General features: G+C 41.0%; 1 protein-coding gene across 1 annotated transcript in view; it reads left to right on the top strand.

The window, feature by feature from the left end:
- The window catches only part of fam120c (family with sequence similarity 120 member C), a 50,019-nt gene extending 26,705 nt beyond the window's left edge, over positions 1-23,314 (top strand). The window contains exons 9-17 of the mRNA XM_072367366.1: positions 3,611-3,694; positions 4,367-4,538; positions 5,158-5,407; positions 12,281-12,395; positions 15,012-15,221; positions 15,766-16,003; positions 17,393-17,528; positions 18,881-18,944; positions 19,087-23,314. Of these exons, the coding sequence (XP_072223467.1) occupies positions 3,611-3,694; positions 4,367-4,538; positions 5,158-5,407; positions 12,281-12,395; positions 15,012-15,221; positions 15,766-16,003; positions 17,393-17,528; positions 18,881-18,944; positions 19,087-19,341 (1,524 nt within the window). The 3' untranslated portion in view covers positions 19,342-23,314. The remainder of the gene's footprint in view (positions 1-3,610; positions 3,695-4,366; positions 4,539-5,157; positions 5,408-12,280; positions 12,396-15,011; positions 15,222-15,765; positions 16,004-17,392; positions 17,529-18,880; positions 18,945-19,086) is intronic.
- Positions 23,315-23,595: the final 281 nt, after the last annotated feature.

Raw genomic sequence — 23,595 nt, 5'->3', positions numbered from 1 at the left:
TGTGAGCGACTCTCTGTGAGGATAACACAGCTCGAGAAGAGGATTGAAACGCTGCAAGAAATTTGTACGAGTGAGGAATTTATTGACTCTATTATAGCTCCTGTGGCTGTGGAGCCTTCATGTGCCAAAGGACTAACTCAGATCTTTCTACGCGGGATCACAGCTGATGTGCAGCCTCACGCTGCAGACCTGGCTGACACACTTCCCTCGATGTGTCCAAATGACACTTGAATATCTGGTGAAGCTCCCAAACTGGACGGTTCGACTGACATTTCCTACTGGAACAGTGTTGGTGCCAAACCAAAATCACCAACTCCAGCCAGGACCTGGTCTCATGTTGTCCGTCGCAGAGGTAAACCCAGCACGAAATCTAAACCTCACCTGAAGTCCCATTGCATAATAAGTACAATACTTTGACTCCAAATATAATGTGTGATGATGAATGTAATGCAAAAATGAATAAAAACAAGAGAAATGGCCCCAAAACTCAGCCAAGGGATAACCAATCCCACAACCAAGGTGAGGACTATGGAAGGATTCGACACCTCCACACAAAATGGAATAGATACCATTCCAATTGGGGACTCTATAACACAGCATGTTAGAATGGCAAAGACGGAGAATATAACTTTTTCTGATGCATCAGTCAGGGAACTGATATCTTGCTGACCGTTCTGTCTACACATCCAGATGGCATGAAAATCATTATCCAAACAGGGTATTTTGATATTCTGAGAAGGAAGACTAGCTCTGAGATCCTGAAGAAAGACTTTTCTCTGCTGTTGGAGAAACTGTGTCACTATTTTAGGCCCCATTCCTATTGTCGGTAAAGGAATTTAACTTTTCAGCAGACTTCTTGGCCTGAACACATGGTTATCAAATGCATGCATCGCCCATGGGATTAAGTTAATTGACAACTTCAATATCTTTTGGAACTGTAAGGAGCATTTCAGACCTGATGGCGTGCATCCAAATCAAATTGGATGCAGATTACTAGGTGCACACTTACGTCATGCTGTTGGGACGGCAAACCCAAACATGACTGTACAGATAAGGGTGATGGACACAGCAGCAAGGTAAACAACCACCAGCCCTCCCTCCTCACCCTTTACTCCACATCACCCAAGGTCTCCAAAAGATGTCCCTATCCCAGCCAGGACTACAGCTACCACCATCCACCAGGAAACGCAGAGCACCCCCTCTTACATCATCTGTCCTGGCAGAGCAGGGCACAAGGGGATGTGCAGGATGTTCAAGGAGCAGCAGCAGAGTTCAAACAAAGATTAAATGACATGATGCGTTCAGGGTCCCTGCTATAGTAGTCTTACTACTGACAGCTGTTCTGAGAACAAGCTGGGACCCAGTAGGATTCCTGTATTAGTAAAAGAAGGAATCGAAAACAGTCTACTTGTTGGGTGAATCTATCTAATCTGTTAACGGTACCATGTACAACTCAGAATACAACAGAGACCAGTGTAAACTCCACAAAGCTAGCTTTACTTAATATTAGATCTCTGTCTAATAAGTCACTGTTAGTTAATGACTTCTTCATTTCACACAATTTAGATGTTCTTTTCCTGACAGAAACATGGTTAACAGAGAGCACAAGTGCTACTGTTGTTAATGAAACAGCATCCCCAAATGTTAGTTTTATGGATAAATGCCGAAATGAGAGGAAAGGTGGGAGAGAAGCTGCCTTATTTAAAGATACTTTCCAGTGTAAAGAGATCTCATTCGGTGATTTCACTTCTTTTGAATGTCTTAGTTTTATTTTAAAGGGTGTTCCTAAAATTCTGTTCTTAATCATTAACAGATCTCCAGGATACTGGAGTTTTTATTTACAAGTTTTATTGATGAATTTTCTGAATTATTGTCTAGCTCGACTGATTTTAACCATTTTATCTTGACCGGGGATTTTAACATTCACATTCAAAAATCAAAACAATTAGACAAAACATTCACGCCACACAGACGAACAATAAAATTAATGTGTCTAAAACCTACAAATAACTTGATGTTATGTCACAATTTAATATTGTTGGTTTAAAAATCCTGGAGGAAACAGTTCGGCATCTGAAATCAACAACTTGCACTATTGACATAATACCATCTGACTTTTTTAAATCTGTTTTTACCTTGGTAGAAAGTGATCTCCTACAAATAGTTAGCAGCTCACTGACATTTTTCCCAAGTCACTAAAGACAGCTGCGATTAAGCCACTCCTAAAAAAGGGAACTCTTGACGCCTCTGTGATGAACAACTACAGACCCGTCTCTTATCTCTCTTTTATATCCAAGATTATTGAGAAAGTTGTATTTAACCAGCTCAATGACTTTCTGAATGAAAGTAGAAGTCTCAATTACTTTCAATCAGGCTTCCTATGTCATCACAGCACTGAAACAGCCCTGGTCAAAGTGTTAAACGAATACTGATTCTGGTTATGTTTCAGTCCTGGTTCTGTTGGATCTCAGTGCTGCGTTTGATATTGTAGATCACAAAATCCTGTTGCACAGGCTGGAAAACTGGGTTGGACTTTCTGGAACGGTCCTTAACTGGTTCAGGACCTATTTAGAGTTATTTTGTTACAATTGGCAGCTATGAATCTGAGCGAGTGGCCATGACTTGTGGAGCTCCCCATGGGTCAATTCTTGGACCTCTTCTGTTTAACAAGTATATGCTCCCTTTGGGTCAGATATTACAGAACTTTAACATCAATTATCACAGTTATGCAGACGATACACAACTTTATGTGTCTCTGTCACCAGAGTATGTAACCTTGCAGTGTTGATAGACACAGATCTGACTTTCAGCAGCCACATCAAAGCTGTCACCAAGGCAACTTTTTACCAACTCAGAAACATCAGCAGAATTAAAGGTTTTCTCTCCTAAAAAGACCAGGAGAAACTCATCCATGCATTCATCTCCAGTAGACTCTATTATTGTAATGGTCTTTTAACTGGACTTCCCAAAAATAGCATTAAACATATTCAGCTCATCCAGAACACTGCTGCTAGTGTTTTAACCAGGACTAAGAGATCTGAACACATCACACCAGTTTTAAAATCTTTACACTGGCTTCCAGTCAGTCACAGAATAGATTTTAAATACATCTGCGATATGTTCAGAGAATATAAAGCCAGCAGAGCTCTTAGATCCAAGGACTCAGGTCAGCTGGTCCAGTCCAGAGAACAGACTAAACCTGGAGAAGCAGCATTTAGCTGTTATGCTGCAAACAAATGGAACAAACTGCCAGAGGAGATTAAACTGTCACCAAATGTAGACATTTTTAAATCCAGGTTAAAAACATTTCTTTTCTCATGTGTCTATGCATGAAATCTGCACGGTATCTTTTAATTTATCTAAACTGTTGCTTGTTTTTAATAATTTTCATTTCATTTTAATTATTTTATTTCTTTCTCTTTATATTCTTTTGTATTTTTAATGCTTCTTCCACACCCCGCTGCAATGCTTTTTTTTTTATTGTTTTGTACATGAAATGTGCCATACAAATAAATTTGACTTGACTTAAGATATTTGACACGCCCCCAACTTGTCCATCGAGCTCTTGAGCCATTTTTATTTTTGTTGTTACTTTTTTGTCTTGTTTTAGGTGAGTGCTGAGGTTCTTCGTGTAGCCGAACACAGGCACAGAAGAGGACTGATGTACCCCCAGATATACCACATTTTGACCAAGGTAAATTGTTTTTCCAAAATATTGTTTAAAATAAGATGACTTCACATTTGACATCTGGTGTCAGTGAAAATTGGTTATCAAAAGTCCTGAATTTATTTAATTTGTGGCAGGAAATCATGTGGCACAGTCCTTTTTTGGGCCATCTCACTGAAAGAGCTACTCTGAACAATTAGTAGTCATAAAACCACTTCCTAACCTATCAAAATGAATCCACAAGCAACCAAGAATTCAAGTCTTTCTTTAGAAAGCTTGGATTTATGTTTTCATCTTCCCAAAGCTATGTCATATTTGTCTGTTAGTGTGAACTTAAAGTTGTTTTTTTTTTAGTTTTAAGTGTTTTTTCAGTGTAAAAATCTAAATCAAACAATTCAGACATGATTTAAGTGCACATTCCAGACTTTAAAGTCATTTTCATACATTTCAGTTGCATCATGTATACATGCGTGATCAGTCTCTCTCTCTCTCTCTACATATATATAAATATGTGTGTATATGTAAACACACATCAGTGATATTATGCCTTGTATGCAGCAGGACAACTTACATAGTCTGTAGACTGACCAAAAGAATCAGTGAATAGAAATGTAGAGCAGATCAGTGAATAGATGAACCTCTTAAGAGCTCTTGTTCTGGTTGTCCTTACCCCTTTATTCAACCCCTCCTATCCCTCAGGGAGAGATGAAAATGCCAGTGTGTATAGAAGATGAGTGTAACTCCGAGCTGCCTCCTGCCTCTCTACTATTCCGTGCTGCCAGACAGTATGCCTATGGTGTCCTCTTCAGTCTGGCTGAAACACACCGCCGCCTGGAGAGGCTTGCTCTCCGCAAGAGGGCTCCCCTGGAAGGTACCCCTGGGATTGAGCAGAATATATAGAAGGGGCAAATTCCATTGGAATTTATTCTGTCTCACATAAATGGAAATATTTTGGACCATTAGCTCTCCTGCTGCCTTAGCTCTGAAACAATGTCTGCTGAAGGAGTAGAATGTGACTGAAGCAGGATGTTAACTTCTGTGACTAACTTGGATACTGTGTGCTTTTAATGTATAGGGCTAAATGTATGGATGGTGGATACATGTAAATACGACTCAATAACAACAGTTAACCCCCCTTTAACCTTTGTTAAGACACTAATAAGTGGCATTCAGAACATCCCTAGGAATCAGTGAGGTTTCTTTTTGTTGTATTTTCTGTTAATTACAGCACAGCAAAGATGGGCATAGATGATCTGTAGTGATGGCTGTATCATGAACTGTAATATCAGTGACAAAGCTGAAAGTATTATACAAGGAGGCAGAAAAGAGTTAAGGCGCAAACACCATGAGCATATGTGCTAACTGTGGCTTCATGGAATAATTACCTGTTTATGAGCATACATACATGCACACACATGTATAAGTATGTATATCAATCACCAACTAAATCTTAGGTCTTTATACCAAAGATGTATCTTTTTTTTATGAAGTTCCTCCAGTGATTGTCAAAGAATGGAGCAGCGGAAAGGCCAAGTCAGCGCTGACACCAGAGCTAGTTCCGGCTCTATGTTTCAGAGAGTGGACCTGTCCCAACCTGCGGCGCCTGTGGTTAGGTCGTGCCAGTGAGGACCGCTCCAGGAGAACCAGAGCTTTTCTAGCATGCCTACGCTCTGACTGCCCTGCCCTCCTCAACCCAGCGCAAGTCCCACAGCATCTGCTGCTCATGTGCTGTGTGCTCAGGTATTATGAGTTACAGTTAAGAAGATATATATATATATATATATATATATATATGTGCACATGTACCTACCTCTACTGGGTGGGGGTCATCAAGCACCATAGCACGTGGCTAGTTTTATATCTGCTGAGAAAGAGAAACACAAGTTAATGACAACAATAATGTGATATGTACATAAAGAGTAAAGATAGCAGAGTAAAGAAAGGGGCATCTTGGAAGGTTGTCCAGGAGTCTAGGCCTATAGCAGCATAACTAAGAAATGTTCCAAGGTCATCTAGTCTTTTAGGACTACATGTCTACCATTCCACAGACGCAGTCTGATAATGCTTTGAGAGACGGTAACTATAAAGTAATAATAATTACAGTGATAATATATTTTATTAATAGGCTCATTTCAGGATACTCAATGTCACTATATACAAGATAAAAAGAAAGTGTAAAACATAACAATCAAAATAGTGAAGAAAAGAAAATTATCAAACTGCAAAAAAATGTTAACAGTGAAGTCATTCTAGTCTTAGGATTAAAGGGAATATGCCTATCTGAAAAGGTTAGTTTTAAGGCGGGATTTGAACAGGTGAAAGAATTGGAATGTTTTATGTCCTGTGGCAGAGAGTTCCAGAGACAAGGGCTCGAGCGGCTGATGACCCCACCCCCCTCCACAATTGAGGAACTGTCGACAGAAACAGAGAAGTTGTTTATCTTTGAGAGGATGGATTTAGTGCCAATGAAAAGGACCTCAGTTTTGTTACTGTTAAGTTTGAGGAAGCTATGGTTGAACCAGAATCTAATGTCCTGTAGGCAATCAAAGGGTTTAGTGGACAGGTAAAGTTGGGTGTCATCCGCGTAGCAATGGTACTGAATGTCATATTTACGGAAATAATGCCAAGTAGTAGATAACGACCACGAGAAGTCCAAGCCTAAAACTATGGAGCACACCAGAAGAGAGAGGGGGTGATTGGGATGTAAATGTTTTGAGTTCGACCAACTGACTGAGCCACTTTGGTGGTGTGAAGTGGGAGAAAGCCAAAATGGAACTGTTAATACAGATTAGTGAGAGGAGGTAATCATGCACCTGAGATGCAACGTTTTTTTCCAGGATTTTGGAAAGGAAAGGGAGATTGGAGATGGGATGAAGAGTATTGTTAGAGTTGTATGTAATAAATCAATCGGCGAGATCTTGGTCCAAGTTTCTATATTCTACAACACAGAATGACACAAAGTAAATTATATATCATGAAGCTTCTCCGAATGAATAAAACAGACATCTTATATACCTAAGCAAACATTCCTGGACTATCCTTGAGTATAATAGACAAAGATAAAGAGTATCAGTGTGTCCTTGATTACATTGCCTTCTGTCCCTAGCACAGTTGTAATCAGATACATTTTAAATGACCAGCATAGCTTATTCTGTTTAAATGAATCCACAAGGTCAGACCGAATGTTTTCAGCAACAGTTTTACCTCACACCAGCATTTTTCCATCAGTTCTTGAAATAATTGGGGTCAGCACCAGGTTTCTTAAGAAATGAAGTTACTAAAGATGCACTGAAAATTCTGCCACTGAAAATGGCCAAAAATTATTTCTCGTATTTTGGCCAAAATACTTTTTACACCAAAACAGCACGACTGAAACAGGATGTTGTGATGACGCAACCAAAAACTGACCAGCACATGCTTGCCTGGGTTAGAGCCAACATGTCTGCGATGTGGGCATATTTCAGATAAAACCCATGGATAGCAGTTTGTAAAGTGTAAAGAACGTAATGATGAAATTTCAAGAGGAGAGCCTCGTTATTCCATGCGTGGTATATGGCATTTCTCAGACATGTTTTTACCTAAACTGTATAATCTCATTGCAACTCATGTCCATGAGCTTATAGGTGCAGATATTTCAGCCATCAGCTTTATGACTGACATATGGAGCTCAGACAACCGCCTCACCAGTATGCTCAGTCTAACCACACAATGGATGGACAAAGATTTCAAGCTGCAAAAGATTCTGCTCCGTTCACAAGAGTTTAGGGGGTCACATACTGTAGCAGCCGTTTCTGATGCATTTGCTAACATTTTTGACAACTAGCATATTGACTGATCTAAAGCGTATACTATAGTCAACGCAAGAAAAATGGTAAAAGTGAAGAGAAGAAAGCCAGCTGAAAGGAATACAGTGCATGGCCCACACACTACATTTGGCTGTCAACGAGAGACTGTTGACATGTTGGACATGCGCAGAAGAATTGGTGGCCACTTTAAACATTCTCAGCTGGCCTATTCCCGCTTATAGTCTGTCCAAGATCAATTTGGAATACCAATAAGACTGTTCCAACAAGATGTGAGTACACGGTGGAAAAGCAACTATTACATGCTGGAAAGCCTCTTTACAATTGCCCATGACATTCACTTAACACCAGTGGGTCTTAATGGAGAACATTCTCTCTCTTCTGGCCCCCTTTGAGCGACTAATTAAAGAGATCAGCTCATCTGTTATATCTGTGGCAGACGTTATTCCCTTCATTGCAGCACTGAAGCGTAAAAAGGTTTAAACGGGCCACAGAATTAAAACCGTGAAAAGTGTGCCTTTAGAGTCTGTCAACATGTTTTACTAAGATCTACTTGAATCCCCTGCACGTCATCACAACTGCGCTTGATTTGCGTTATAAAGATCATTACTTGGATGTGGGGATAAAGCGGTGCATACGAGAAATGATCTAGGTTGCGTTGGATACAAAGAGCCTGCTTGGAGACTGAGAAGCTTACACCGCAGGAGAGACACAGCAGAGCGCAGAAAAAAGGGCTCGCCTGTCTCCACCAGACAAGGGGCATCTCGTTGTATATTTTCGATGTGATCTTGCAAGTTCAAACAGTGGCAACTAAGGTCAGAGATGGACAATTCAGTTTTATGGCTAGAGACTCAATTGACCGTTAAACTGACATAGAAACAGTCAAGACTTTCCAACCTGGAGCTGACAGATGTAAACAAACCTAGAGGGAGTTGCTTCATTCAGCTGGGAAAAGTAATTTAGTTGTGGTCATGTTTCAGTCAGATACAAAAGGTCATGCAGTCATTGATGCGTTAGCTGGCCTGCCTAGGCTGGCTGGTACACCGTGGTCTAGGGATGGGCATTCGATTAATACATTATTTAATGTATCAAAAATACAAAATACAGCGTGTTTTTCCTTGATGAAATCTTTGTTACGAGAAGAACAACTTTTGTGGCAGTTAAACTGACGTTCAATGGTTAAACTTGAAGATGTGCACTGCAGTGCTCTAGAACAGATGAGCCTGCAGCTGCGAGCCGGCGCTCTTAAACACAATTTACCCTTGTTTGTTCCAAAATAATAATAATAAAAAAATCATGTTAAACAATTACTTAACCAAAAGCATAATACTTAGGTCTGACAGGTTTTGTCAAAATGTAACTAAAAAACTATCCAAAAGGCACCGAGACTAAAAAGAGGATGAGAGAGAGATAGCCTACCTAACAATTAATCAGGCTACCTAACAAAGCCTCATAAAAATAACTAGTAGGCCTCACTCACATACAACACCATACTGCACCAGTCTACTAATTTTTGTTGATAAAGATAAGCATCTTAACATGCTCTGGGGTCCGATGCAATGACCATCAGTCCAGCCGCCGAAAACACCCGCTCTGAGGGGACTGACGTTGCCAGGATGCATAGATGCCTCCGCGCTAACTTGGCCATTTGACATTTTGACATTTTTTGCCTGTCACATTCCACCAGTCTGTAGGGTGCAATCCAGGGGTGGGGCAGTCTCCCTCAGAAAGTTCTGCTTCGATGCCAGTTTCGCATTGAGTGGTATAGTGCTCCCCAAGGAGTTGTGCCATAGCAGGGACCTGGGACTGAGGCCTGCAACTCCAGTGTTTGCGCTCCCCTTGTTGCTTTGGTTGCTACAGTGCTGTGATCAAAGCAGCTAACGAGTTTACTATTTGCTGATATTACCTGATGTAGATACAGTGTAAATTCATCATTTATGGCCAACAGAAGTCCAGAGCACTCTCGTGGGACTGTTGGCAGCAACAATATTGGCTGCGTTGTCATGAACGGATGCAACAACTTGGTCTTCAAGTCCCCACTGTTCTACAGCTTCATTAATTTTATCAGCGAGTTGGTCAGCTGTATGCCAGCGGGGCAGGCTGTCTGTGAGCAGGACCACTGAGTTCATTTGTCAGTCATCACTAATGTAGTGGGAGGTGATGGTTTTGTAGCTCTCAGCCGTTAAAACGGTTCAGCAGTCTGTGATTAGCATGCTTCCGTTCTTCGCCGTGAGTTTCTACCAGTCTGGTGATGGTACGTCGTAACAGAATACGACATGCTGGTTCCAACAAATTCATCAGATCTCAAAATCCTTTGCCCTCAACAATACTTAAGTTCAGCATATCCATTTCAATGAACTTGCAGATCCCTTGGGTAATTTTCTCTGTTCGTTGTGCATCGCAGCTCGTCCGTGTCCGTCCTAACGCCATGTCGATGCGAGGTTGAGACTGCGATGCAGCGCCACCGACATTAACCAGGGTCGGATGCACGTTGTTCAAGTGCTACATCATTTGAGTGTAGACGTGTTGTACTTATACACGACTTTGTCGTGTTTGCAGTGAACTAAGTCATTTTTTAAAACAAAATGGTCCTACGCCACACTTCACTGTGACCGCTTCATGATTACTTTTGAACTGAACTAATCGAAGTCAAATATTTCTCCCAGGTGGTAAAATGTTTGCGCAATGTTTTATTGCATTGCTTCGAGACGCTATAACAACCAACATTTTATCGATTAAAAGAAGATAACGTGATCGACGAAATTCTTAACGATCAATTATCAATTCGCGGATTAATCATGCCCATCCCTACTGTGGTCCATTCTCCCAGTGGAATTAAACGGTTGATGACCACAGTGGCTGTATCTCCCACGAGGAAGATGAGCGATGTCAGAACAGAGCCTCATTGAGTGGGACAGCAGAGTCGAGGCAAAGTTTCAGAAGCTCAGCAGCCAAGTATTGGAGCAGGACTGTGGATGAGTTTATCTGGTGGAGCAACGTAGTCTAGAAGAATCTAGACCAAACCTAGACCATCTTTTGAACCACGTTCAACAGTAGGGGTAGCCAATAGAGGATTGAGAGCCATGGTGTTGTGTGCTAATAAAGCCACATAAACGTAAGATAATCTGATATGATGCCAGGATGGGAAATACACAGAGCAGCAGTAGAAAGGAGAGGTATGATCATCACAGAAATATAGATTGTAGGGGTGTGACGAGATCAAACTCTGCGATATTTGTCGTTGCCTTAAAAATCTGTCTCGCAAGATTTGTGAGCTATCCAAACTTCTATTTGTGACCTGTGAGGGCAGTAATGTGCCTTTGCTACGTCTAGCCTGCCAGAACCTAAAGAAGGAGAAGGAAAAGAAGAAGAAGAGGAGGAGAAGGAGGGGAAGCAGCCAGAATGACGCAGGAAATTACCGGTATTACTATTGAAGATACCCCCGCCACTTTCAAATCATTTGTTTGGCGGCATTTTGGGAAATGATAAATGGCAGTAGAATGACTGATAAGACACGGACAATATGCAAGCATTGTATGAACATAATGCCGTACACCGTAGCAATTTAGTTTCAATTTGTGGAAGAAGAAGTTTATCAAAGGATAATGCTTACATCATGCATGTAAAGAGTTAGAAAACATTTCAAAATGCATGTGCAACTCGGTTAAATATAAGTCTGTTGGTCCAGTCATGGTAGTTTTCTTAAAATCTCGTCTCATTCTAGTGTCTTGTGAGCTGAGTGTATCGTGTCACCCCTAATAGATCGCCTTTAAAATGAGTTTAAAAAGTCTGAGAGCAGCGGCAGTAGTTCACGCCAGTGTTCACTCAAACCAAAATCAAAATCCTGATTTTATAACCCGCAGGGTCATTAGACAAAAATCGCCATTAAAGTAACTTGGAGAGAAAATATGTGAGACATTCGGCGTATACAATGCTCTTGCACTGAGAAGGTAAGTAGGGGTAGGATGTCATGTTTTCTCACACAGTTTACAGCATCGGACATTCTTAAGTCAATAACTTGATTGTGCTTGATCATGTATGTAAACGGTTACAAGAACGGTGGTCCAGTTAAATGGCCCAGTCGAGCTGTAACTGTAGCTCAATTAAATTGTGCATATAACTTTCTCCAGACCACATGTGGGGGAAGCTGGTGAATCCAACCCAACTTTCTGATAGGTAGACGACTGCTCTTTCTTAGGAGCTTCAACTGCCTCAGGGTGGCTCTTAGTAATGGCTTGCTGAGATCTGTGTGTTTGTGTGTGTTGGCCTTTGTACTTTATGAGAATGTGAAAGTCAGGCTGTGATCACTGCTTAATGCAACAGCACACAAATCATCATGTGTCCATTCTTGGTTCCGTCCAAACGTAACTTTCCTTTTTTTCTCAGAGCCAGAAAAGGGCTTCGTTTATATCAGAAGTTCAATTAAAAGATATAAAAATAAAATGCTTCATGCAGAAGGTAAGATGATACGATTGGTGCCTTCTCCTGTCCATTTTATAATGAAAATAAAAAGGTGGTTATACTATATCAGACTTTTTTTTGAATAGTCATCCTGAGACACCCCTTCTCATAAGGGCGCTTTGACACTACACTTTTGAAAGCAGACCAAAGAAAAAAAAAAACAGATGGCTCCGACAGTATGGGCTCTAACTGATTCTCTTGAGTAGTTGCCTTAAAATACCGACGAACATTTCCTACAGTTTTTTTTCTTTTTACCTCAAATCTTTAAATCAGTTTGTAGTTTGTTTTCATCCATGTGTTCCTGTGTGCTCATGCGCCATAAAGTCCTTGCTTTTTACTTCCCTATTAGGTATATGATGCAGTGGCCTGGTGGACGGATCCTCCAAAGACATGAGCTCGACGCCTTCCTGGCGCAAGCTGTTTCGAGTCAACTCTACGAGCCTGACCAGCTACAGGAGCTCAAAGTGAGATCCAACTGTCTGTAATTTTGAGATTGATCTTAATATTGAATGTCTAAAAATACAGAATACAAGAATACAAAAAATACTTTATTCATCCCCCATGGGGGGAATTCAAATTGTCATGTAGCTCAATTAGAATATTTACAATGGTTGTATATTAGAACGAAAATAATAATGATAAAATAAATAAATAAATGTGAGAAGAACATGTCAGCAGTCACTGTTAAAAAGCCTTATGGCTGTGGGGACAAAGGACACCCTGAACCTCTCAGTCCTAGCAGGATGCTGTGGAGGGGGTGTTTATTGTTCACCATCAAGGAATATAAATTCCTCCTCATCTGCTGCTCCACCACAGTTCTGAGAGGGTCCAGCTTCCTGCCTATCATGGAACTGGCCATTTTCACCAGTTTGTCCGGGCGCCTACAGTTTTTGTCAGTTCACTTGTCCTTTTATTTCTGGTTTAATTGTTCTACGAGTAAATAAGTAATAAGGTAAATGAAAAGTCCATTACAGAGACAGCTTTGTTTGGTTGAAAAGAAACCTGTGGGGATTGACTGTTTTTAACTACCTTACTCGCTTTTTTATTTTTCATTATTCTGCTTATTTGTGGTATAGGAGAAAACAGGGCCAAGTTGTAATAATATTTGATTTGATTCAGTGATTCTAAATTAATTATTTGAAGTTGTCAGAGAGCCATGCTTTAAAACTTCAGCTAAAGGGAAAGGAAAAGTAATTTGCAATAAATTTGCAATAAATGGAACAACTGATGTAACTGATTACGCCACAGATCAGCCACAGTTGTATTGTATTGCAATACCACTCGTAGCCACACAAGCGGCTTTAGCTAAGCCCTGCTTTGTCTCTGGAATGTTTCACATTCATTAACACTTCTCAGTAGAATGATGCCACTTTTTTTTTTTATCTCTGTTGCCTGAGCAAGTCAAAAGCATCTGGAGTTTTGTCAGCTGAAGCCTGAACAAACTGTTGATGGAGCTTTTTCAGGATTTTGTATTCCATTTCAGTCGATTCACTCGGTACAACACGCTCTGACTGGAGACACCTCTAATCACACGTTCAGGCAAATGATGTGTGATGACGTTTGCGTGGCCTCACCCACTTGTGTATACAGTCATCATTGCTCAGTTCTTATGCTCTTCACCTGGCTAAGAACACCTCTGTTATTTCAGGCTCTCTAGCTACTGCTAGTTAGCCTTGTTGTTGTTAGAAGGCTACAGGCTACTTGGAATTAGCTTAACCGCTCTTGTTGGTGTTAGTCACTGTTAGCCTGCGTGGCCAAGGAGCGTTGATTTTGGATTTTCATTATGGTGACAAGCTTAGTTTCTCCCCATGAGCACGAAGCTAAAACAAGCGAAGCAAAAGTCTTCTGTCCTCAGGGGTGCGGCTTTTCTCTTTATGAGTACGACCAGCTCGAAACGTGCCCTGTCTGTCTGGGTATCGTCCACGCCCGAAGAGTGTTGGCATAGCCTGAGTCTTGTGCATTCTGTCGCAAGATTCGGCACTCAACTGTGGAAATACAGGTCAAGTTTCTGGAAAAAGTGCTGGGAAAGACAGCTGTCCCCCTACTCTCCGAGTCGAGGGACCCGGTTTCATCTGGGTCTGGAGACGCTCTTTCGGTAAATGTCCAGGCGCGTGTCCTTCGTGTGTCCCTCATCCACGGTGGTGGAGCAGAGGCACCTGTGGCTGACTCTTTCTGACGTCCCAGACAGGGTTGTTTATTTGCATGAGACGGTGTCCAGATGGGCTGTTGGGGCAATCACTTGATGCCATACAGGTTAAATTTGAGCTGAGGAAGAAACAGACTGAAGTGCTGTGCAGTGTTATTCCCAGACGCGATGTATGATCCAAACCTGTGCGTGTTCGCAAACCTACAGTACCACCGTCTTCCCCGAAGAGGCCAGCGTTCTCCGCAGGTAAAGACTCCCAGTCAGTGAAGCTGCAAAACCCTGGTAGAACTCCGCCGCCAAGCCTCCAGAGAGACTTGACTCCTCGGAGGAAGAGACCACAGCCCTCCTAGCCATCAGCCTCAGAGGATATAAGAGCCCAATGGATAAATTATATTTCATCCAGTTCAATGATGAACTGAAGAAACTGAGCCAACAAAGAGGGATTAGTTCCAACTCTCAATTCCTCGTATTTTATTTATTTACCAGAAGGGTGGAATGTGGTCAGAGTTTAGCACTTGCTAAGTCTCCACCCTTTCAAAAAGACTCTTAACAGTCAACTGTAATAACAGGGCTGAGAGAAGAGGCACTGTGCTTGACCAACAGTTATTTTGACCAACGTCTCTGTCATACATCTCAATAAGACATAAAAATTGTGTCATATTGTCAAAAAAAGGGCATAAAATGTCATTAACAGCTTTTCTGCTCAAGAATTCTTAATTTCAAGCTTAGTGTAGTTGCTAGATATCCTCATCTTACTGCATGTCTTTTTAAGTGTTACTTGCAAAAGCCTTTGGGTAGGCTTTTCGTGGTATGAAATGTGTCAATATATATACACCATGTGCTGAGAAACTAGTAATCGTAGTTCTGCCAAACTAGAAATAATTTTATCTTCTCTTCTGAATGCTGTCTTTATCATTTGTGTCTTGGCTATTAGGTTGAGAAGGTGGAGGCTCGCGGTGTCCAACTGGCTGCTCTCTTTATGGCCGGCGTTGACACTGCATTATTAATTAATGATGTCTGTGGCCAGCCGTTGCCATGGGAACACTGCTGCCCCTGGGGCTTTTTTGACGGCAAATTGTTCCAAAGCAAGTTAGCTCGTGCCGCTCGTGACCGGGCAGCCTTGCTGGACATGTGTGAAGGGCAGGTAAGAGGCAAAGTAGGCCTATGCAATGCTAAAAGTTGAACATGTTAAGTTGTGCGAGTTTTTAAAAACTGCGTGCTTTCTGCAGCGTGGCATGCTTAAACTTGACTTTTTTTTGGTACGAGGCACTTCCCTCAACTCTGTTCCATAGTGCAGATCCTCAGCATAATTTTAACTGATTGTCATAGCAGCACTGCATGAAACAGCTGTGATTAAAGTGACAAATCCCTCAGACCAATCAGTGGTCTACACATCACATTTTAATATTGGATCAGCTCACTTGGAATATCAACAGAGAATGAACCAAATGAGTACCTGCTGCTATCTACCACTGAAATCCAGGAAGAGTGCAAGAGTACAAGTAGAGTCAAGTCAAATTTTACCGTACCATGCAGTCTAAACGGAGCTCTGGAACCTAACTTTACAGACACTCAGACAGTGACCACTGAGAAATGTCGAGGATAAATGACATCTAATCATTGTTTGTATTTTGTATTCATATGCGTTACTTTACAAACAAAGGCTTTCTCACTGTTCTGTTCTACAGGAGGAGCTGGTGTCAAAGGTTGAGAAAATGCGTCAAGCAATCCTCGAGGGCATCAACCTGTCCCGTCCTCCTCCTCCTCCTCCTCTTCCACCTCCTACCTTCCTCTCCCCTGCCATGATGCCACCATTCTACCCCATGCCTCCTCTCTACCCACCCCGCCCCATGGGTGGCATGCCCCCTCATCCTCACCCGCATCATCCACATCACCCTGCTCAACATAGACCACGAGCTTTCCCAGGTACAGACATGTTTTCATCTTAACTGACTTTGAAGTGTCTAAAGCTGATTGTAGATTGCGATGAAAGTGCAATTTTGTCAACACTTAAATGCTGACTATAAAATTACCATAAAGAATACCTCCAAAAACAGTTTTTTTCTTCCATTGTGCAGCCTTTTACTGGTATGCAGGTGACATAGAGTGCGAGATGGATCACATGAAACTCTTTGAATTGAATGTAGACTTTAAAGGTATAATGGAAAAATCCCTTTTTCTTTTGGGGTATATTTGGGTGTCTGAAGTCATTAGCAAGTGTAAAATTCCCCAAAAACACAACCGTAGAATTTTTTTTTTTAGTGCCCCTTTGTTCGAAAGTTTTTTATTTAATGAGCCATTCTGATTTTCCAAATTACGAGTTAAGGTTACTCGTCAAGTATTTTTTTTGAGCATCTGCTAAGTATCCACCCCCCGACACTGTTAACAGACGGCTGTGAAAACAGGAAAGCAAGAGCCACTGTTCTTAAACAGCTATTTTGACCAAAGCCTTGTGCCATACATCTCAATAACACCTCAGAAAATTATGTGTAATTGGGGGAAAAAAAGCATAAAAGGGCATATTCTGTCACCTTTGAGATTGCCTTTACATTAAAAGTCTTTGAGGAACAAGGCATATTAAAGTGCTGCCAATTACACACAAGAGACAAATTCTCTCAAAATTTGGCTCAGAGTCGCTGGATACGATGAACACAAAACCTTTGTTTCTTGCAAGAAAGAGATAAGTCCGCACAACCTGTCAGGAAGCTGGCTTAGAGTTGTGCGACTCACAAAATGGTGCTATTGCTGTTTATATTATTTATGTTTACTGGCCACACAATGTTATGGGAAAACAAGTCTGGCTACACAGTGTTATGAGAACCAAAAGGTAGGAGGAAGCCTCCCCCCTTCACATAAATCTTTATTCTTGCAGCTTTTCTCATAACTTATAATGTATAACTAACGTATAACTTCATGATTTTTCTAACACATATTTTAAAAAAATGTAAAAAGATATTTCAGTATGATTAATAGATATTTAGATAAAACTGAAATAGAAAATAAATATATTTAAACAGATTAAACAAATAAATTACAGTCCTTCATAGCAATGTCCCAAATATAATCTGATTAAAGGCAGAAAAGGTTTAGGCTTTTATTTTAAACGAGTTACAGCAGACTGATGTGGTGCTTAAACCTGTTGCAGTATAATCTGTTGTAGGTATAGAATAATCAAAAATAAGTTTGTTTCTTCTTTAATGACTAAAAAAGAAATATATAGAATGAGTGCTTTGAAGATGAATATATGCTGTATAGAGCTGGAGTATAGCTTTAGTTTGCTATTGTAGACTGACTTTACAATAATTTCCTCTCAAGGCATTCAGTCCATTCCCCCTCAGGGAGGGAAACTGGAGATAGCTGGGATGGTAGTTGGTCAGTGGGCTGGGAACAAACCAATCCGTGGGAGAGGGGGCTTCAACATGCAGGTGGTGTCAGTGGGAGCAGGAAAAGGGTGAGTACAGTCATGATCAACTTGCTTATTACTGGAATTTTTCCTGCAAATTGAAGATACAAAGTTTGACCGCACACCTCCAGTCTTTTATCCTCAAGCATTGTCTCTATACTTTTAGATGAGTAGTTGTTCAGAAGTTGTGGTGAAGTCTAGTTAAACCTATATTTAAAGGGAAACTCCGGTATTTTTAAACCTAGAATTTATTTCTGGCATGAAATACGTTTTCATGGCCTGGGAACGCCTCGGGGTCCCCCCGGAAGAGCTGGAGGAAGTGGCCGGGGACAGAGACGTCTGGGTTTCTCTGCTCAAGCTGCTGCCCCCGCGACCCGACCCCCGGATAAGCGGCAGATGATGGATGGATGGATGGAAATACGTTTATCTGCTCACCGAGAACAGTTTGGTGAAAGTCGGCGTCCTTCGGAAGCTATTTAGATAACTCGCGATCCATATAACGGAGTGAATGAATGCGTACTATTGCACTGTTAGCACATAGCTGCTGTTATGTGGCTACTTGCAGCTATAGGAGAGATAATGGAGGGAATTCTACAGACACCTCTACTGGGATGACTTCATCCACACGCATGGCTGCAGCACAGCTCATTCACTCCGGTAAGAACGTCCATCTTACTCAAAGTCGTCGTCCACGTTGTCAAAATCGGATAAAAATCCTGCCATGTTGCACAAAACTAGCAGTAGCAAACTCTGTGTGAAGTTAGCCGACTGTCACAGATACAGGAGTAAATAAACTGTGCTTTCTACTGTGTGTAGAAATCCCTCCGTTAGCTCTCCTATAGCCGCAAGTAGCCACATAACAGCAGCTATGTGCTAACAGAGCTATAGTATACGTTCGTTCATTCATTCTTCTTAAAGTATTGGTGAAATAAAGACAGATAATGACTTATTTAGAGGCTGCATCGTTTTTTCCCTGTTCCCTCCGTTATATTGATCGCAAGTTATCTAAATAGCTTCTGAAGGACGCCGACTTTCGCCAAACTGTTCTCGGTGAGTAGATAAACATATTTCATGCCAGAAATAAGGTCCAGGTTTAAAAATACCAAAGGTCCCCTTTTAAAGAAAATGTAATAGAAGTTGTGCATGTCTGTTTATCTACGGTGGTAGTACTGCTGCATATATGAATTCATAAAGCTTAGTTCGCTTCAGAGGGGTCTGTTAGCATTGGTTTATTCTGAAGAAAGCAAGTTTTAAGATGTGTCATTGCCTCATCCTCAGGGCTCCAGATTAGCTACTTTTAGCAACATAAAACACCTGAAGTCACTCATGTGTCTGATATTTTAATTGAAGTGCAATGCGAAGTCCATGGATAACTCAGTTAAATGCCTTCCTCTTCTCAGAAGAGGAAAGGAGATACCACCTAAGGCAAAGGGAGGGAAAAAGGCAGCTGCCAGCAGAACGCAGGTATGACACCAACGGTGCACTAAAACATAACACAAACCTCTGTAGTGCTGTAGGTCAATGTTCAATGAAAAGCGAAAATTGGCTAGACCTAACGTCATTAAATCCCTTTGCCTTCTGCTTGCATCTTACTGTCCTCCCTCAGAGCTTGTCATCCCCCCCATCCAGCAGTCCCCCAAAGCCCTCAGAGGAGGTGGGCTCCATGCCAGAGGTTGCAACTCAGCAGCTGAACGGCAGCTCGGCAGCTTCCGCCATCGGCCAGCCCTTGGAGCTGCCCCCCTTGGCCCAGCCAATCCCGTGTGCCTTAGACAGCAGAGACAACCAATCAGAGGTTGAGGAGGAGACCCCCCATTGCCTTGATGACTGCCCATCAGATGGAGCGCTACAGAAGGAAGAGTAATAGCATCCTTGCCGGGAAGCACTCAGAGATATCTGTGTTCGACTGCCTTTCCCTTTTATTGTAGCCTTGTGTGCTAGCTGTACACATTATCACATGGAGCAGGGAATGAAGCAAGGCTCCTCCTTGTCTCCTCTGCTGCTCCATCTGATAGACGAAAGTGGTTAGCTGTTGCTCCCTTTTATTTTTCTAATGTGGTTTTACATTGTTTTATAAAAAAAAGATTTTTTTCATGAGTCTGTAACTGCCCCATCCTTAAAAAAAAAATCCCATTTATCACTCTCCTGCATTCAGAGCAAAATGAGCTAGAAGCCCTGTCCCAATCACACCCTAACACTCAAACAAGCCGCACTTCTCCCATGTACTCGGGGTATCTGTACAATTTGCATAATTTATTATGGTCCCATTGTTTGAGTCTCTGCACAGTGATGTTATACTAGCGGTTATGGTTGTTGATTATATGGAATCTTCATGGATACAGCTGCTAGGCCTGGTTGCCATTGTTGGTAGTTGTGTGTTGATGTAATTTGTTCCCACAGCTGTCTTGTGAGAGGTTTGTCTTTCATGAGTCAAGAGAGATGTTCAGAGTTTGACTCTGGGTATGTAGTAATGTTTTGAACAAAGTGGTGTATCATTCTTCTGTGCAGCCCCCCCCCCCCCCCGAAACAATACTCTGCACACTCAATGTTTGCATGTGTGCTTGCAACAAACCCCTTTATGAATTATTTTATGGACTTCTGCACCGTCTTGATGATAGTGTTCTGTCTTACCTTGACCTATGTAGCATAGTTGTGTGCTTAACTGTGCTGACACACCCCATGAATTTACGCACCTTAAGCCCTGAAGTATGCAAGATTGTCCTTTCCCTTTTTTTTCTCCCAAAGCTTTGATTGTACTAACCCAGCATAAGCACTTACTGTTGTATTTTAATATAATGGATCTGAATAAGCCCCTATACACTTGACAACGGTCTGTCAAGGGTGTCTCTTGCTCCCTAGTACATCTTTAGGACATGTAGAATTACATTTAAAGGTAGAAAGACGTCAGAATGTGAACAGAGTGGTTTCAGACAAAGAAGCACTTAGTAAATGTTCAACCACACTGGACAGTCCTCTACCAAATGATAAAGAAATTAAAAACTCTTTGGCAACTTCTTGAGTTGAGGCCAGAAAAGAGAAGAATAATACTGCGCACTTAAAGATGGAATTGGATAGTTAGTTTGGGTAACTGCTGTGAGGCAGTTACCTTGAGACTGGCTTTTCATATTCAGTCAAGAACTTTGCAATGAAACTAAAGATTCAAGTCAGAGACTTATGAATCATTTCAGATTTCTGAAATGTTGTTTCTGAAGTGCACATTAAAAAGGCTTACCACCTGAGGCGGCAGGTAGAGAAGGAGTATGAAAGCAAAGCTTGATACATCTCACTTCCCTCTCGTGACGATTGAGAAACTGTTGTTATTAATGATCGCTCATCTTAAAGAGCTGTTACCCTGCGGAGCTCTGATGTGTCACTGTCGACCAGCAGGAAACTTTCCCCTGACCTGAAGAACATCCCTCAGACGGGATAGAGACTCTATGGTCTACATTACTCGTCATATGACAGGGTAGAAGGAAGCCTCATAGCAGGCTTGAGTGTGCCCCTCATAACCTAAGACTTCTATTGAAATGTTTTTATTAGAGCACTTTTGTTTTTCGGGATTAAAATATGCCCGCTGCAGCAAGTCTCATCCGACAACAGAAATAGAAGTATGTACTTCTTACCAATAACTGGTAGCACAGCTGCAAAAATAAAGGTAGTCCAACAAATACTGCCTGAGATATGCTAGCCATGAACATTGTAATCTCTCTAAATTTATTAAGAAAAACTGTAACCAGCTGATTACATGCAAAAAGGCAAGTCAGCAGGAAGCACCTTATTTCCTCACGTCAGTGACTTATTATCTTATGTGTGCCACAAAATGGACATGAGAAAAGTTCTTATGAAATGCCGTTTCAAAGAGAACAACCCTGATTTTTATATATATATATATATATATATATATATATATAAACCATTACAGTGACACATTGACATTTGACCCAGCCCTGAGTGTAGTCCTACACTCATCTTTGGAGGGCCGGGCCGCCTTGTCGTCTTGTACACCAACACCAATTGAAACTAGAGGTTCCGACTTTTTAGCCATTTTCAGTAGGTTTTAAGCATACAGCTGTTGTAGGTGTTAATAAGGTTAAGAGTAGGTAACAGTGTTGAAACTTAACACATGACTGAAAAACATAAAGAACATGACAAGACTAGGGAATATAGTGCCACTGGCCAAGATAGTAGGTCTAGGATTACTAGGAGTCATATATTTTACTGATTTCAACTTTTTGACAAAACATATCCATTTTTAGCAGCAGTACATTCTTAGAAGATGACTTTACTGCAACGAGCCAGCCTTCGACCTGCTGTGCCCTCTCAATTCCCTCACCAGATAGTTAAAATACAAAAGCATGCAGACAAACATAAAACAAAGACGCCATAGACAAAAAGGCATTAGTTGCATTTGTTACCAGCAGCATTCGTGTTACTTTTGTGCTGAAGTGATTTTGTGCAGTTTCAGTTCAGTGGAGTGGTCGTCAGTTCATCAGAGATCATTTGGTAACACATTCTACTAACCAAGAATTCCCACGCTCACAAGTTTGCATGAACTGATCAAAGTGGCACGTTGAGGTATCAGACAGGCACACAATCGGCCATCTATACATACACCACATTGACACAGATTCATAGATATTCAATTTTGAGTTACATTTGTAGTTAGTATATGGGGGGTGGGGAGAGTAAACATATAAAGTAGTGTCCTTCCTTTGACCTTGTATGTTTTAGTTTGACAGTAAATTAACCCCTCCTGTCCACACACACACACACACACACACATATTAGTTCTCCCACACCTCCCTCTCTGCCTCTCAATTATTTAGTTTCTATTGACCACTTTTCTTTGCTTTTCTCTTTGGGCTATCCCAACTCCTAAAAGGTCCGACTAACAGTCAAGGTTATGATAACACTGGTAATCAGTTTTGTATGTATCAAGCCAGACTGGGAGGGAAAAGTGAAAAAAATCCCAACACTTTTATTCAACTGCGCGACAGTTTTTTTCTTACTAGCTTTATTGTTTCTACATCTTCTAGTTTTAACCCTTTACCATTGCTGAAATTAGTACTTAAATCCGCTTAGCCAACCAAGAGATTTGAACTGTAATGACTGCCATTCACCTTACATGTATTTTAGGCCATCTTTAGCCCGCTTCACCATTTGATGTGTGTTTAAGTAAATCTATCCCTTTTTCAAATTGAAACTTGTTGTCTACACTGTTTGATTCTCATGATATTCCCAACAACGCTGAATCTTATCTAATCATAGCTGAACTCTGCACCCCTGCAGGAAGAGATATTTTCACACATCCATTTATTCTCTATGAAGCCTCTGTAAACTCTCCCACATTACCCACCCCATAATTTTGTGTCATCGAGTATTGAATACATGCATATATAATAATAATATATGTATGTAATATATTTGTATGATATCTCTCTCTCTCTTATCATATATATATATATATATATATATATAAGATATCTTTTTTTCATGTAATTGTTGCACTCTCTCTATAACTTGCCTTTATCTCCCTGGACTCAGCCAAGTTGAGTCTCTTCAAACAGTAAGTGAACACAGAGGCTGTTAAAAGGGGCTGAATTTTCCTCCAAACACAAATCTGAGATTGATCCGCAGTCTTGGACATTTAGATTGAAAACTGCAATAAAGCAGAAAAATTCAAGCAAAAAGTTAATCAGAGTTGGTCAGAAGCAAATTCCATAAACAGATTTGATGGTAATTGGTTGAGTACTGTGGTGGTTTCAGTAGAAATCTTTATCGAAGATTGTTGAGTTATGGACTGTTTGTAAATAAAACAAGAAATTTGAATACATCAACTTGGACTGCATGTCTTTTTGTACAATTTCAGCAATACACGATGATTTGACTTTTAATTGTTAGCTCCAGCTCTGATTTCGTAGCCTTTCTTAACAGTAAACTGCATTTCTTTGGGTTTGAGGTTGTAGGTCAGTTCATAAACCAGGAATCTGAAGACATTCCTTTGCCTTTTAGATAGTTTTCAAATAATGGAGTATTTAATTAAATCATCACTGAGAGTAATTGTTAGTTGAACCAATTTGTAAAACCTCACATCAAATTGCTTGCATCATGCATAATA

This window comes from Leuresthes tenuis, unplaced genomic scaffold, assembly GCF_036924035.1.
Source record: "Leuresthes tenuis unplaced genomic scaffold, fLeuTen1.0.hap1 SCAF_16, whole genome shotgun sequence".
Taxonomy (NCBI): Eukaryota; Metazoa; Chordata; class Actinopteri; order Atheriniformes; family Atherinopsidae; genus Leuresthes; species Leuresthes tenuis.
Note: the sequence above shows the minus strand (reverse complement) of the source record. Positions and strands in the feature narration are given on the sequence as shown.